This window comes from Anneissia japonica, unplaced genomic scaffold (assembly GCF_011630105.1).
Source record: "Anneissia japonica isolate Jap-2015-1 unplaced genomic scaffold, ASM1163010v1 scaffold3934_len446420_cov169, whole genome shotgun sequence".
Classification (NCBI taxonomy): domain Eukaryota; kingdom Metazoa; phylum Echinodermata; class Crinoidea; order Comatulida; family Comatulidae; genus Anneissia; species Anneissia japonica.
In genome coordinates, this window is record NW_022723069.1 from 220,790 (window position 1) to 238,890 (window position 18,101).

General features: G+C 34.9%; 1 protein-coding gene across 1 annotated transcript; it reads left to right on the forward strand.

Annotated features, from left to right (window-relative positions):
• The first annotated feature begins 5,592 nt into the window (after positions 1-5,592).
• LOC117112112 (thioredoxin-like) lies at positions 5,593-17,009 on the forward strand. Its single transcript, XM_033255165.1, has 5 exons — positions 5,593-5,746; positions 12,543-12,647; positions 14,173-14,232; positions 14,935-15,000; positions 16,378-17,009. The coding sequence occupies exons 1-5, from the start codon at positions 5,723-5,725 to the stop codon at positions 16,438-16,440; spliced, it is 318 nt and encodes a 105-aa protein (XP_033111056.1). The 5' UTR covers positions 5,593-5,722; the 3' UTR covers positions 16,441-17,009.
• The last annotated feature ends 1,092 nt before the right edge of the window (positions 17,010-18,101 follow it).

Sequence of the window (18,101 nt, forward strand, 5' to 3'; positions counted from 1 at the left end):
CAACTGTCAATGCAGTATTTATATATGTCATTTTAAATACTTTTATGTGTTTTATAAATGAATATTTATTTTTTATTTAAAATTTGAAATCAAAATATGTATTTTTTATTTCAAATTAAGGAAATTATGTCTACATTAGGTAAATTTAACATTTAGATTTAAAGCCAAATGGATATTTGCACGCTAAATTGCTCTCTAAAAACAAAAGAAACATGTGATTTAAGCCTGTTGATTTCTATACAGTTTGACGCACACGTTTACGTGTAAATAGACACAACAATATCTCCAGGGTTACGCGTGACGCGTGACGCCGACATTCTTTTCCTGATACCATGACAACATGATCTTATTCTTCATACGATAATTCAGCATATTATAATAACGATTGTAGTAGAAGTCATTAGGTGATGAATAAAAAAATTGAATTTGATGAGGCCTACATCTTCCTTGCCTGTTGGAATACATATCACAGACATCTTTTAATATTCGAGTGAAGTAATTGTCATACATGTATTTTGTAATGCTTTTTTAGGCCCTGGCCAGGTTATCGACTGCTGCTTGGTCCCAGTGCCCACGGGAGTGCCCAAAGTTAATCTGACCACTGACCAAACAACAAATATCACTATAGGACCGACTTTTTATCTATAAAGGTTAGATGTCAGTCCATCTCTGACATCTACTCAGTTACCGTTTGTTCATCAAATTCAATATTTTTATTCATCACCTAATGACTTCTACTACAATATGATCTCGTCTTCCGCAATCACGATTCAACGTTTTGCTATTTTCTCTTAATAAAGAAATACAGGTACACTACACAGGCACGTCCCTGAATGATCAGGCAGAACATTTCCTTCTGCACTGAATTTAAATAATTTTAGTCAAGACATGCTCAGGTTGTGTTTAAAAATGATTGACTCCAGAGAGATTCCCCTAGACCCCGCAGTGGCGGCGCCACCGGGGTTAAGCCCCTCCCCCATCGGTCAAGCCCCCACTCCCCACATCACCCAAAGCACGTCGGGCAGTCGGACCAAAAAAAATAAGCCTAGTTTTCCCATTCCAGCCATTTCCGGACATCTAGAAGTCACAATTTTAAAGAAAAATCACACCCTCTCCCATACCGACCCCTGGCTCTGGCCTTTGGCCCTCAGATAAGCTGCGCGCTATAATAGTTACACGTCCCATAAATACCTGTCTCTTATACTAAATTATATCCTAGAGCCGCCACTGCCCCCACAGGGTTTTCTCATTGCCGGGCACGGCAAGTCAGTGACAGATCTAACGAAAATCGTAAAATTCCCCTGTCAATCCTTGGCATTTATATATTTTATTGTTCATTTCTTGTTTGTATACTGTCGTATTTTGCCGAAAATAGGTAAATCAAATCAAATCAAATCAAACTGATGTTGTACAGTATAGGCCTATTTCATAATAATTGTAGGCCGCTATTGAATAACTTGACATATAAAGGTATATTTCAGAACCAACTACGTGGTGTAGCTGGCATTTAGTATAGGCCTCTTCGCCATGCAACCCTTCAAACAATTGTACCGTTTTTAGGCTATGCTTGATAATTCTGCAGAAAGGCTTAAATTGTGGTGATCGATTTTAGTAAAATCAGGTGACTGACCCGTGTAGAATCATTAAGGACCTTTCGATTTGTGCGACGACGACGCGACGCTAGAACGGAATCACTCATGCATGACCGTCCTACCTGGCGTCCTATGTTCTCTGCATACGTAGATTTGGCCAAATTGCGTCCCAGAATCTGCTTGACGAGGTGACCTTAACGTTCTTGCATGCGCAGATGACTTTTAGTGACGTCATTACGTTCTACGCCCTACCATCGTCGTGCAATCGAAATCTCCCTATTAAAACAAAAGTGGAGGTAACATCTAACTAATGTTTACTGGCTTAACATTGCACATTTGGCTCTTTAGGTTGCTTGACGGTTGTTTAATGATTACGAAAAGGTTTTACCCAATAAATTTATTGATTTTTTACTCGTTTAAAACTGGTTTTATAATAATGCATCAAAGCAATCGTTATAAATGGGAATTAAACATTATTAATTGTTATTATAATAAGTATTTTTTGTGAAGTAGTACGGTAGCCTATCTTAAATTTATTCTTATTTCTATTAGGCCTATAGATAGGCCTTATCGTAACTGTGATTATATTAATGCGTTTTTATGCAATGGCTCAAGAGATGGAAATAATGTCGTTTTTCCGAAAGTCGATGTTGATGAAAATCAGGTGAAATATGATAAGTAAAGTATTACATGGTGCAATGTTTAAATAATATGTTGTTTTTTGGTTTTTTTCTTCTTTTTTTTCGATCGGCGTTAGCGCTCAAGGTTATATTAAATTTTTCATTTAAATTGAAAAATGAATAACACCAATTTCATTACGCAACGGCACGCGGCCATGATGATAGCAACAAGTGCGGATCCAGTAGGAGGGAAAACGTCCCCCACCCCGTGCATTGCCACTAAATCTTAAAATTTCAATGCATAATGAAATTAGCGCTACACACTATTCTGAGTTGTGCCCCGCGTTTAAAAAATTCTGGATCCGCCCCTGAGCAAACAACCAAAATTATAAATAGTCTTAATAGCTTGGTGGTCCGGCCGGCATTAGTGTCCGATTATGGACTTGCCAATCAAAGGTCATAGGGTCGCATTCACACAAGAAACATGCAAACGTCGATTTATCGAAAAAAAAAAAATAATGCGCGCGGGACGCATTATTTTTGTCCCGCGCGTCGTGCAAGTTGGTTCGCTCATGCAGTCTGACGTGAAAATCGAAGAAGTAGGCCTACATGATTACCATGATAATTTCTAAAATTTCAGTATTCCTGCCTCTCGAAATACAAAAGAAGAAGAGTTTTCTTCTTGCCTACAACACAGGCTCTTCGATCGTTCGTGGCATTGGCCACAAGAGCACCAGTTTAAATTATCGAGTTTCCACCTGCTCCTCATCGACGTTTGAATGGTAATTATGTGCTTCTTCGATTTCAACGTTATCTTCATGTCTTTGCGGTTTGAATAAAAAAAAAACCCCTTGGCTTATGTTCGGCCATTACCAGCTTCTTACAGCCGATGACGGTACTGACAATACATAGGACTTGATATGCATTAGCGGTTGTCAACAAAAAAGGGACAACCATGGTTAAAGCATGCACGCAAAGATCGTACGCGGGGAATACGGTACCCAACGCGGCGCTATTTACACGATCTGTTGTTACCTCGCCAGTGACGTAACGGTAAAATCTTATAATCCTATAGCTTTATGGAAAATTGCCAAAAACAAACTATTTTAAAGTTGATTCTATGGCATATAAAAAATCCCTCCAGAAAAAAAAAAAATCATCTTTCTAGGATTTCACCCAAGTTTCCTATAAATAAACGTAATTTTAATTACGAGGAATTTTCAGATTCTCCCAACAATTTTAAGCAAACACTTATTTTTGTTTTCAGGCTGGTGAGTTTTCCGGAACAGATATAGTGAAACTGCGTTCGATAATCAGTTCCCTTCCTGGTTTGAGCCCCATTCCCGGCAAAATTTCAGTTGTTAAGAAAAATCTGATTTTTTTTTATATAGGCTTAGGCCTATGTTATAAAGATTTATTTATAATACGAAATTGATAGTTTAACTGACTTTAAGCATTCCTAAACATCAAACAATTTAAAATAAGACTGAGAATTTGCTTCTTTTTTTTTTTAAATAAACGCGGATTAAATTTCAGAAAATAAAAAGTACAATATTTACCCACATGAAGTCAAAAAATATTATTGTAGAATTCAAAAACTACGGAAGCTTAAAGTGACCTTCCGCGTTTCCGAGTTTCCAAGATAATTATCATGGAAACATGGAATAAATACTTATTAAGACGTCTTTCCGAGATAATTTATCTCGGAAAGACGGATTTATGTGTATAAGAGCATACTGCCACAAGCTGAAGTAATCTTGACTACGCAGCGTGTATCGAGGTCATGCAGCCATTTTGTTTTGTCAAGTATTTACAAGTTTTCTATTCGATCCGGGTCGTCTTCGTTAAGTACGGTAGAGTTTTACCGCTGCGCAGGTGTGCGTGGTTTAACGAAGGACGTTCTATTATCAGGACGTTAACATCATTGTATAGGCCTACTAAAAATAAAATTCTTCCAAGTAGGCCTACAGATACTAAAGTAGGCCTATTTTTATATTTACCTATATAGCAGTATATAGGCCTACCTAATAACTGTAACACACGATCAATCAACATTACCAATACATACATCAATTTATATTGTGTACAATAAATTCATTGTACCATCTTTATTTATTTTGGTAATCTGAATATTTAGATAGGAATTTTATGACCATACCGGTATTATAGGTTTGTGGAGCATCATATTACATCATTGTATATATAATTGAATTGATATTTATAGTTTGTGTATTTTATCTGGTTTTATGTGATATTGGATTGGATTTATTCGGTGTAAACGCCAAGGTACCCACAAAAGTTTGAAGAAGATATTCCAAGCGGCGCTTCTGGTGGTGTGACCGAACAGTACATCTGTAATCCCCTACACTTTTCCAAACTTATACTGTGTGTTCTTTAACGGGCACATGAGCCATTACGGAATACGGTGCGTTATTGAAAAACACAAGGACAGCAGCGAAATAAAATAAAGACGGATTTATGAATGACTCTATCCGTAAATGTGAATGCGAAGCTCCGACCAATATGGAAATTTAGTGGTTTTAAATGGTTATTTATTCATTTTAGGGTATACAATAGGGCCTATAAAATATATTTAGGCCTAGGCCTACATTTTTGTTCTTCCCGACGGATGTGATCATTTTTCCCCGGGGGGCCCTGGCCCCACCACTATTTCCGAGCCAGGACCCAAACCGGAGTAGGGGATACCTCGTCGAACCCTTCTCAGCACCTGAGTCTCGGCCAGCGAGTCGAACTCGTGTGCCTTCATAGGCCTAGCTAATAAACTCACTGACACATGAAAAGAAAATAAATTGAATTAAACAAGTTTTTTAAAATTTGTCTGAAAATTATATTTTAACTTTTTAATTTACTGTAGGCATAGTGATTTTCATTTTTTTTTTTTGTGAAATATGAATTTTAACTCTTTATTTTGTATAATTTAAAAATAAATATACTGTACATTTAAACTGACTCAAATGATTCTGTAATTTATACTTTTAAACTCTTATTTGATATATATTTTTTACTGCTAGTTTTAGTGTGTAGAACGTTTTTAATCACTATTTTGCAGTTGTTTTGTCAGTTTTATGATATATTATATGTCCTGTGTTTGCAAAGACCCCATTGAAAATATTACTTCCGTGCTTTGCTGGGAGCGTCATGGTTTTGTGCAATTTGTTCAAGCTAAGCTGTTGACAGTATTTTGTAAATTGTTCGTTTTCTTGTGTGTATTTTATTATTCTGATTATTACGAATAAATTCAATACATCAATCAATAAATTATCCTTGTGTAATTAAAATACTGTATGATTCACTGACTCCCCTCACAGTTGACCTGTTCGCACAGCTTGGAGTCGCACAAATAGTATACGTACTGTTGATTACATCCGCTCGAGCCTGTGTGGTACCGTGTCATCACCAGGTTACGTTTATTTAGTGCATGGTGACGAATTTGCAATTCATTCCCCGAGTCGAATCCAAGAAGAGGAAGGAGGAAAGAGTGCAGCAATTATGATAAAGGACATACCAACTAAGGTGAGGCGTATAGGCTAATCAACAACCATTATAAATATATCATGAAAACCAACTTTCTGAATAATGTTATTAACATATTATGCTAACAAAATTGGGCATGCCTCCACGAGGAGGCTAGGTAGGCCTCCCACTATCCATCAAGGCCTGGATTGGTGTCAAAGCCTCATGGTTGTTTGGCAGGACTGTAATACTTCTTGGTTGGTAGGCCTTAGGATCTAGGCCTAGTAGGTAAAGATAAAACAACAAATATGCCTTTTTTTTTATACAAACTTGTTGTCCTTTTATTAGGGCCACACACGCTTTTCATTAGTTGATATTCGTGGTTTATTAAATATTATAGCTTGTACTCTTGCTTTAGTTGGCCTAGCCTACTATTGTAGCCTGGCTAGACCTCTACCAAAGATACTAGAAATACAAGATATACAAAAAAAGTGTTCCACCGAAATGCATGGTGGGAATACGAAAAATGGGACGCCCCCTACAGCTATTAACATATTATGCTAACAAAATTGGGCATGCCTCCACGAGGAGGCTAGGTAGGCCTCCCACTATCCATCAAGGCCTGGATTGGTGTCAAAGCCTCATGGTTGTTTGGCAGGACTGTAATACTTCTTGGTTGGTAGGCCTTAGGATCTAGGCCTAGTAGGTAAAGATAAAACAACAAATATGCCTTTTTTTTATACAAACTTGTTGTCCTTTTATTAGGGCCACACACGCTTTTCATTAGTTGATATTCGTGGTTTATTAAATATTACTAATGCTTGTACTCTTGCTTTAGTTGGCCTAGCCTACTATTGTAGCCTGGCTAGACCTCTACTCATTATGACTCTTATGAGTCCTATTCGCACGGTAGACCTAGCCAATCAGCATTTGACGTTTCATGACGTCTAAATGTGCGAATAAGTTCTTATTCCCAATTAGCACAGTACATCGTGAATTAACAGTATTTAACACGGTATCGTCTCAAAAGGTTTAATGACCTAAATATTTTACGAGAAACTTACTTAATTTGTTACGGGAATACCTAATCGAACCGAAATACCTTTTTAGATATCATACAAACATTGTCTACCGTGCAAATAGTAAATAATACATTATTCGCACGGTAGACGTAGCCAATCAGCATCGTAGAATGTAATGACACTGTCTTTAAAAAAAAAAGTGCCAATATTAAAAGTTTTCTTCTTTGTTTGGCTTCTGGCAGTGTTCACAATCACAAAAGCAGCCATGAAAGAAGCCTGATGTCAATAAAGGTCAGTCAGGCATTTATTGACTATGTACAATTCATTTGTTGATTTCATTAAAGAAATTTCAGGACGAAAATAACCTTGTTGTAGAGTACTGTACATACAACAATCTTTCGACAATTATCACAGCTCCCATGGTCTCTAAGCGCTATGTGCTTTGTGTATATAATTAGGCCTACAATCAATGTATCCAGTAGCATTTCGAAAAACACTCCCACACATTGGAAAAGGTCCAAAAGGCAGTGAAGAATGTACATCAATATAAATCTTATTTTCCAGTACAGTATATAGTACAGTACATATATTCGGTGGCGGATCCAGGATTTATTATGGTAGAAAGGGATTAGGAGAGACATTTTTGGAGATGTGCGCGTCTACAGGTGCTAAGTGCAGCACGACTGCAGCCCACAAAATTAAAACCCTATTAAAACTGCACATAAAATTGAGTAATTTTGCATCATTTTAGCATTCTCTCATCCTCCTCTGTTCCAATTCCCATCATGGTTGGTGCTAAGTAATTAATTTTCTTTTGTTTCCCCATTTAATATTTTTGAATGGAACAAAAATCAGTATCACTACTAGGCCCTATGATAGGGGACTATAATATCCAAGTACATACTCCACAAAGGCTTTTTTCATGGCAATTTATCAAGGATTGCTTAAGAAAAGAGTAAAAGGTCTGCAGACACAATGCTAAGCTAGGACCTATTGCACTTCAGATAGAGTTATCGAATCGACTGTCTGTGCTGTGCCCAACTCATATGGTATGCCATGAAATAATTATTATACAGTATCTCTATCTACAACATTCTACCGTGTGAATAAATTTTTTTCGACAATTCGCACGGTTCCGTGCGAATTAGCTCTTATGAGTCTTATTCGTACGGTAGACCTAGCCAATCAGCATTTAAGGTTTCATGACGTAACGGCTGTCATACACCGTGAGAATAAGTTCTTATTCCTAATTCGCACGGTACCGTGCGAATAACCTCTTCTAGGAAAAGGCCATACCAAGGTGGTAGGGAATGTGGGAAAGACAAATGGCGCGTGTTCCCACAGTATCAAATTTCATGTGACAAAAAATTTAATATGCTTATATTTGGGTGTAATACTAAAATAGGACGTCAACACCCATATATATGGGCACATCACACAAATTTTGTCACCTAAGTTACATTTGATATTGTGGTGGCGGACAAAGGCTTATTATTACACTCTTATTAGTCTTAATAATTGATTATTGCATCATTTCTATTGTGTCTTGCCAAGGAACTCATATATCGAAGGAGTTTGAATATGTACTGAAAGTGGAAGTCATATAGGTACATTTATTTATTTTGCCATAAATGAGCTAAGCCTAGGGCCTAGATTAAGGCTCTCTTTTTGCATTTCATTATTGTTTGTCTATATGATGACAAAAGATACAGATATATGATGATAATGAACATTAAAATAAAATGACAATAGTATTAGTAATTCATTATAAACAGGTTATGTTAATAGGCAAATATAATAACCAAAAATTTGAATATTTTACTAGTTAAATCATCATTACATTTACACTAAACACACTTGTCACTATGTATTATCTTGAGTACTGTACAAAAGGTAGAAACTGGCTTGGAATTAACTTCCTCCACCATGCTTTGATTGCAAGTTGCATTTGAATTAAATTAACTCTAGATTGCAGTTACCAGGCGGATCCAGAATTTTTCCCAACAAGGGGGGAATTGGGTACAACATTCAGAATAGATAAGTGATTAGCACATATTTCTATATATAACATTGGCCGTCGTTAAAACCATGCCCACCTGCGCAGTGGTAAAATCCTACTTAATGAAGACGACCAGTCAAATAGAAAACTGGTAAATGCTCGACAAAACAAAATGGCCCATTTATACCTGTATGCATTAAAAATTTAAAATTTAGTGGCAGAACAGGTGGGTATGGTACGTTCCCCTTTGCACCCCTACTGGAGCTGGGCCTGGTTATCTGCACGCCAATAATTAGATATAGAAGTCTAATCTTCGTCAAACAAACAGACTGCAACAGTCCAAAATGTGTTTCCATGAATAAATAAACTGTCGTTATTTTTGTTATATCATTTTGCAGATATTCAATGACATATAAATTGAACGTAGTATCATTTATGCTTACTGTATCTATGGCATTATTGAAAATAATTGAATTGCAATTAAATAAATTAAAGACTTCCCTTCTTCAACACAAAGGAGTTTATTTGATTATCTACTAGGATTCATTTCATTATTGTGGCCTTGCAGTATGTACAGTAAATTCCTCTTGTTTGAAATTTTAAAATACTGAATCATGCAAATGCTGTAAATATTAAAATTATTGACTGCATCATATTGATTAAAACCATCTTTCTTACTGTACTGTATGTAGACTTTGATTTGGTTTGTTAATAATTAATGTTCTTAATGTGTTGTGTAGAGTAACTGTGTGTTTGCTTTGTGTAAAGAATGCCTTACCCCTCATTATTAAAAAAACAGTGATTAATTTCTCTACTTATGGCTAGTAATTTAGGAAATGGCACTCTTAAAACGTTAATGCAATTTTCTATTCCGGCTGGCTGCATTAACTGCTTCTTATAATAATAACTGATGCAAACCTTCCTTATAGCAAGTACTGTACCTAGAAATCATCTAAAAATAACAAATTGTTTAAATCTTGTCTTAATATAACTGAATAATAAATAAAACATTTTTTTTTTAAATAATCTTCCTACAGTAAATACAATAAAATCTTAAACTTAAAACTGCTAGGTCATATTCGTAAAATATTGTTGGAAAAAAAATTTAAATAAAATGATAATCAATAAGATGAACTGGTGTAGATGTTGCAGTGCCTAGAGTCGGATCAAGAGGAGCATGCCCCCCCCCCCCAAAAAAAAAAATGAGATAGGAAGAGCAGATAGAAAAGAAAAAATAATATTGAAAGCACTGCATGCTATAAGCATTGTAATTTGTGTACTCCTATTGATTTTATTCTACAATATACTACAGTAGACACCCCATTAACCCCACTTCGCATGTCATATCCATGTACCCAGATTTTTCTGTGAATCTACAGTACTGTACATCTGAGGCTTGTAGGCTGATTGTACTATCCAAACCCACCAGCTCAGCAGTTGTTTTTACACTGTATTTTATAGTATGTGACTGGCTCTGGCAAAACCATCCGTTTGTTAGAAATATTCAAAATTGAGTTTTTGGTAGTTTTATTTAGATTCTGCATGAATGCATTCTTTTTTAAAACATTGCTTATTTGTTGGAAATTGGTTGAGTACCAGGAAAGAAATGAATATTTAATCAAGGACTTTTAACTGTTACCAGGATAGGAAGCTGGCTGGATTAAGCCGTCCAGCTTGAATTAGCCTTATGTTCGGTATTGTTATGCAAATGAGCCAGATAAGTACAATCTGCACATGCTCAGAAAATCAAAACTTTCCTTAGCCACACCATGGCCACACTGCGTATTGGCTAGGCGTACAGCTAGGCCTAGCCGAGAATTACGGTACGGTAAAACAAAGCAAAATAAGGGTACTAATTTCACTTGGAATGCAAATCAATCATACTTACACACTTAAAAACAAACTAGTCTACCAATAAAATCACCTGCAAGTTAAGATATAAGGCAAGTACAGTTATGTCTACAAATTTGATTTTAAATTGATGTGATTAATAATAATATAGTTCTTAACCGTTCTGAATCAACAGAACGAGTGGCTGTCATTGACTACCACAGTAGTTGACAAGCTTCAACAGTGCAAAACAAAAGAAGGTCCCTAGAGGGGGAAAATATGTTAGCTGACCTTATATTTCACTTTCACATTCCTTGTTTTTGTTTTCTATTTTAGTATTAGCTAACCGTCTAATTACTTACTTATCTTCTCTTTTACTTTCATTCTACGCTTCCTTACTTTCCGTGATTCCTATTTACCTACCTTTTCTTTCTTTAGTCTCCCTTTTCCTTTTAATTACCTTTTCTTTCCTTTCCCCTTTCTTTCTAATGCCTCCTTATGCATTGCTGCTTTAGCTTAAATTACCTTTGTAATATTTCCTTATCTTTCTTCTTTTTTTTTGTTTCCTATGTAACCTTGATTTTTCTTGTATTTTCTTTATTTCTTTTCCTTCCTTTTCATTTCTTATGCTTATTCATACATATCTCATTTTATTTTATCTTAACGTTTCTTTCATATCCTGATTCTTTCTTTCTTGTCCTTTTCTTTCTTTTTACCATTTCTTAGGTTGCTTTGAATAACCTTTCTTTTTCTTTCTTATAATTCGTTCTTTTCATTCCTTTTTCTTTCTCATATTTACTTTTCTTTCATTTTCTTTCTTTTGGTTTTAGTTCTTTCTTTACTTCTTTCATTCTGTTTTTTCTCACACCTTTCGTTGGTGTTTTTGAATATCCTTTCCTTTTCTTTCTTATGTTTCATTCTTTTCTTTCCTTTTTCTTTCTTATATTTTCTTTTCTTATCTTTCTTTCTTTATCCTTCCTTCCATATAATTAATTCCTTTCTTATAATTCCTTCTTCTTATTCTTTCCATTTCATTCTTATACCTTTTCATAGGTGTCCTTGAGTATCCTTTCATTTTCTTTCTTATGATTCGTTCTTTTCATTCCTTTTTTTCCTTATATTTACTTTTCTTTTCTTTTCTTTCGTTTTCTTTTTTCTCGTTGTAGTTCTTTCTTTTCTTTTCTTTCATTCTTTCTTTCTATTAAAATTAAAATGAAGTTATCAACTTACTAGTGCATTAAAATTATTCATATACTTACTACTATATAAAATTAAAGTGTATTGCTCACAACGCCAATATTTGGATTTTAATACGCGTTTTCCACAAATCGGTAGACATCTTGAAGTGATGACAAACAGCCTAAGTCAGTGGTGCATAACAAACAAAAATAAGATAAGCTAGGCCTAGCTGCTGTACGCCTAGCCGATACGCAGTGTGGCTAAGGAAAGTTTTGTTTTTCTGAGCATGTGCAGATTGTGCTTATCTGGCTCATTTGCATAACAATACCGCACATAAGGCTACTGTAAATCAAGTTAGACGGCTTAAACCAGCCAGCTTCCTATCCTGGTAACGGTTAAAAGTCCTTGATTTAATTCATTGGATATATCAACCATGTAGGTTTTGAGAAAACAACTTTCAAGGATTCTAAAATCAATAGATTATTATTAAGATTTGTATTTTTAAAATAATTTTGATATACATTTCAGTTAGATTTAATGATCGATATTATTGCAAATTGTTGTTCAATATAAATGATGTTCAAAATTCTGATTTTTAAACATTTTTAGTGCTTCTGCAAAATTATAAGATTGCGACCGATTTTGCGGCAGATTTTGCCAGAGCCAGTCACATATAATTAACTCAACATTTTACATTTCTTACTGCCATAATCATTATTCATTAAAATTATAGGCTTACATTTGATTTTCATTAAGTACAGAGTGATTACTCCATTCATTATTCATTGAAATTACAACTACTTTTTTTTTTTCATTGTATGTACAGGCTGATTTTACCAAGGAGTTGAGTGATGCAGGTGATAAACTTGTTGTGGTGGACTTCTATGCACAATGGTGTGGACCGTGCAGAATGATTTCCCCTAAAATAGAGGTAATGTTAGTGCACTTTGTTTTGTGAAAGAAACAAAATATACTTCCCATTTGCACTCTTCAACTCTAAAATTCCATATTACCTGTAGCTTTACGTTGTAATCTTCACTGGCTAGGTGAGACTTTTTTTATACATTACAGTACATTGTTTTGCAAACCCGCCCCCCCCCCCCCAAGATGCCCCCCACCCAAGATGATTTCGAATAAAAATGAAATTTAATTTTTGACCAATTAGTGCACCCCTCGCCTCGAAAAAAATGGTTATTCTCTACCCAGGATTGTAAATGGGTACCCAGGGGTTCACTACTGGGGAAGAAAAAGGCGGCGTAGAAAGGAACTGTCCACCCTACCACATAATACCGCTGTTTAGTACGATGGGCTAACAGCTCATTCCCCTACGTGAATGTGGGACTACCTTTACCTTTATTACGCCCACCGCTGCCTTATCAAATCTCCAAAAGTTTGTCCTTATTATATAAATTTAAACATCCCATACACCTGTTTACATTCAATAAATGTAAACAGGTGTATGTGTTCAAAAAATAAAAAAATAAGTTTGCGAAACAATTTACTGTATAATAAAATCTTGTCCTAGCTATAAAAAAAAAAGTGTTAAGTTTAAAAAATTTCTGCTAAGTATTAACATTACAGCACTTTTTTTCAATTTACTTTTATACTGTGATACCTTTCACTTACTAATCTTCATCCTTGTTATTGGCCCTCTCAATGCCTTCGATCTCTTTCATAAAGTAAATAAAACCATTCCAAAGTTTAACACAAGAACAACTTATCGAAAACACCTTGCATTTATCAGACTTTTGATCATTTTTTTAATCTGCTTTATAAATTTGTGTATTATGTTCTTGTTATGTGGAACTCCAAAGCAATATCCTACAGTACCTCTTGATAAGGGCCACAACATTTATTCAAAATATAATCTCTTTAAAATTGCCAATGTGCTCATGGAAGCAAAAAATCTTGGTTGATGTTTCATTTCATTTATTTGCTCCAAAGAACATTAAAACTGACAAACACAAACAAACGCAAAATTACAGAGAGAGGAAAAAAAAACAGGATTGCCAAAATCCAAATCACTGTCTAGTGGCTCTACGATGCCAATTACAACTAAAATTAAATAGCAAGTTTTAGTGTTCCACTGTTTGTTCCGTCGTCATTTATATTACCTTCTTCTTATTTGATTTTACTGCATACAAGCTTAAATACATTTGATCTCCCTAACCGCTACCTGTCTTGTGCTGAATTTGTTTCTTTTTTCTCTTTTCCAACTTCCTGGATCGGACTGTCTTAGATTCCAAAAAAGTAATACTTATAACAATTTTGTGGCATCCTAAAGCTACATTCAGCAATTATTATAATTGTTTCTTCAAAAATGATTACTTTCCTTGTGTTTGTCGCAAAACATTGAATTCATGTGATTGAATCCAAAGATGGTGTCAAAGTTCATACTACGTTATTATCTCAGTTAAACACTAATTCACTACTGGTTATGTATTCTCGGTTTTTAGGAAATGAGTAAGGTGTATACGGATGTTATCTTCTTAAAGGTTGATGTCGATGAGAATTCAGTAAGTCAGAATATTTCTCAATTTATAGGCTGCTTTCAAGTTTCATAAATAAATTTATTTGTGAAATCAATAAAAATCGATGAGTACTGTAATGTAGTTCAAATTAGATAAGATGCAATGATGATGACATGGAATGCTAGCATTGGGTGATTAAATATTTGGGATAAGATTAAAATGATGTGATATACTGTAGTATGAGAGAAAAATTGAATGATGGGATAAAATGTTATACCAGTACATGAATGATGGGATAAAATGGTGGCATGAAAACGATGGGATATACTGTAAGGGTATAATTAGATAATGGGATTGGAAGAACGGATTATGATAGAATGACGTAATTGGGATAAGATGATGAGGCAAAGTTGATAGGATTGGATAGTGGGATTGAAGTATTGAAATGGGATGATAGGATATGAAGATGAATGCTGAAATTATGATTCTAATTCTAGGATAGGATGATGGGATAGGATATAAAATTAAAGGTAGGATTGGTTGGTAGGATGATGGGATTTGAATTATGCTGAAATAGGGTGCTGGGATTGGATGATGGGATATGGTGTTGAAATAGGAGGATATGATTGGATGATAGGATTAGATAATGTGATTGGATGGTGATGTTTGACCTTGTGATTGAATGATGGTATACACTGTAGAGTTGAGTTATAGGATTGACAAATTATATAATTTTGTTTTAAATAGGACACTGCAGAATCTGAAAGCATATCAGCAATGCCCACCTTTAAATTGTACAAGAATTCTAAACTTGTAAGTGTTATAAACAATTATCATTTGTCGGGAGTCCAGAGCTGGGCCCCACCTGCTCCTTACTAAAGACATTCGTGTCGTCGGCAGTGCACGGTAGTGGAGCCGAGGGCCTATTCTGAGGTGGAAGCTACCGGGGCTAAGGATAATGCTTAATGGAGTGCTGTATGCACCCTGGTATGACGGAGATGTTTTGACATTAGTGGGTGGAGCCCTGTTCTGGACACATATACCGATAGCGTACATGCATATCGGAACTGTTTTAGTTGAAGTAGTTTACGTATAAATTATTTAACTGCTTGTTGAAGTTAGTAAAGTGCATTTACCTGTAGGTTCTTTCTGCAGAACGCTATAAGAATGGCATTTTATTATTTTTGTTATTATTATTATTATTATTATTGTCATTATTATTGTTATTGTCATTATTATCGTTTTGTGGTATTATTATTATTATTGGTACGGTTATTATTATTATCATCGCTTATTCAACACCTACCAGTGCGCCATAAAAAGATGAAGTAAGAAACTCTGCAGTAGGAACAGATCTAGCAAATAATGCTCATATCTGAACTATGACAATCTAATATTCACCATCAAAATGTTCGTAATATTCCATCAGTTATTGATTGATCCTTTTTTGACCTAATTTAATGTAAATTTCTGCAATGAGAACCCTAAATTAGCAATTATATTGTATTAGACTTGAGCCTAGGCTACATTATATGTACAACGAAGCTCATTTCGGCCAACGTTGACACTGTAGCTCTGCTACAAGTGCTGTATTCATTGTTTTTATGGATCACATTCACAGGCTTTTCATTGGCATAACGCGCAAAAATCAGCAAAACACCCACATTTTGTAATGCTGCCTAAAAGGAGAAAAAATTTTCAAAACTAAGTTTGGTTCAGATGTCGATTATTCTTGTATTAATTATTTGGTGGAATAAATATTTTTTTTTAATGGTGGATACGTCATATAAGAGTGGAGTTAAAAAGCTGAGTGGTTAAGATGCTTGCCTTCTGATCCCAGGGTCCTGGGTTCAATTCCTGTCAGAGCATGGAACTCCACTCCATAAAGCCTCATAAATAGACTTAATTTAAAGAGCATCATTCTCAGCCTGTAAGTGGTGAGTGTACTTGCTGTTGGATGTGAATTTAAAAAAAAAACAGTAGGGTTAAGTGCCATCCAGGTCACATAGAATTTTAGTGACTCAAAAATACAATTTTAATATTACAGTTTAATGTTTGTTGGCTCAGCAAAGAGTAGTATTTGTTAACATCATCATTCTTTAAAGATGTTTCTTTATCTGTTATAAAAAACTAAATGAATAAAATTCAACAATAATCAAATATCTTGGTTTTTTTTTCTATATATTTTAGGTTGATGAGTTAACTGGTGCATCTGAGGTAAAAATCAAGGAACTTATTGAGAAGCATAAATAAGAAATGAAAATGGAGCAATTTTTATTTTACTACACCATTGAATTTTAGAATGTACGTCTTGTAAACAGTTTAATTGGTATTAGATTCAGACATCACAACTGCCTGTTGATCATCATTTTGTGAGGTTTTCTTATGAAAAATATTTGTAGGCTTAAAATAGTGATAACAATGTGTTGATTGTAAAATTCAAACATCCTATTAAAGAGGCTAAAGTAAGTTGCGCATCCGGTCTCACGCTGGTATGATATCTATTAAGAAAACAATGTTGTACATATCATGTGCTGTATAAATCTGTACCTGATTGCTTGACCAAAAGTCTATCAAACATCTTTTCAGACTCATCCTTTCAATATTACTAAAAGCTACTGTGTCTTTCTAGTGTATAACCTAGATTTGTGGAATAGTTGTAATCCTTTGTATAATCATTGTTTTTACTAATTGTATCTATTACTATCTTCAGTGGTGGATTTAGGCGTTTCTCGCCACAATCATCATTCATAATTTAACCATTTATGTGATAATTACAGTATCAAATGGAAATTCATTAAAAATAAAGAAGTACAAAACTACTGTAGTATATTGTAGGTCTTTTACAGTGTTATTGCCGGTTAATCGATAGTGTTCAGAATGTTCTTGTCACCTGGTGTGTTTACTCTGTTCTTTTGTTTCCACAATAATATATATGTTTGGCCTTTATTGTACATTATATTTTGGAAGAGTGGTGGATCCAGAGGGTTTCAAAAGGGGCACTCGCCCTTCATTGGCAAGTGCCTTAAAGTGAGAAGCCTCAGTGGAACATCTCAATCTTTCCCTGTTAGACCGTAGGTCCCTCTATGTTCCTCATGCCAAAAAAAATGCACCTCCTAATGTAATTTGAAACAACTGGTGGACGACGAGAGTTGCTGGTACCGGGTTACTGGGTAGCACAGACACGAAGGGACCCTTAGGGACAAAGAAAGTCATTGATCGAGTTCCTAGTCCACATATCAAGCGCCCTGAGCATCTGACATTAGATGGATATGTGCGCTATATAAAACTATACTATTATTTATTACTATTAACTATTGTATGAATACTGTATACGCTTTCGGGAAAGAATTGTATGAGATTTCTGTTATGACCACCAAAATATTTTTGGTGCTTGCCACAGGAAGGATGTGAAGACAAAGATGACGATGATAAAGAGGATGATGACGATGCTGATGCTGACAATGACAATATAATTGGCCATATGATGAGGAAATTGGAACAAACTCATTTTTTATGTTGTATTTGCAATATATTACTGTTTGTTTCATATATTCAACCTGAGGTTCTTTCTGCTTTGGACACCATTGAGAATAATTTAACGTTTTGCTGATTTAATGGGTCGTCCATGAATCCATTCTTTGTCTAAACTGGCAATTCTTTCTTGATCTCTTTTTTATATATTGTATATCATTGTTATTATATGTAGTACTTTTATTGTTACAGTATTTGATTGGATGCTATTTAAATATTAATTGAAGTAATTTTGGTGTATCCGGAGAGTATAGAATTGCCAGAGGTCCGACTAATCTCATTTTGTATGCACACAATGAAACGTTAAAAAGTGTTACAAAATAGGGGGCGCCCTATTAGAATTTAAAAAGAGCTTGAAACTCGTCTTCTGAAGGATACGC

Coding starts and splice junctions, on each gene's coding strand:
- LOC117112112 (XM_033255165.1), top strand. CDS start 5,723: ATGATAAAGGACATACCAACTAAG. Junction 12,648..14,172: donor TGATTTCCCCTAAAATAGAG/GTAATGTTAGTG, acceptor CTCGGTTTTTAG/GAAATGAGTAAGGTGTATAC. Junction 14,233..14,934: donor TTGATGTCGATGAGAATTCA/GTAAGTCAGAAT, acceptor TGTTTTAAATAG/GACACTGCAGAATCTGAAAG.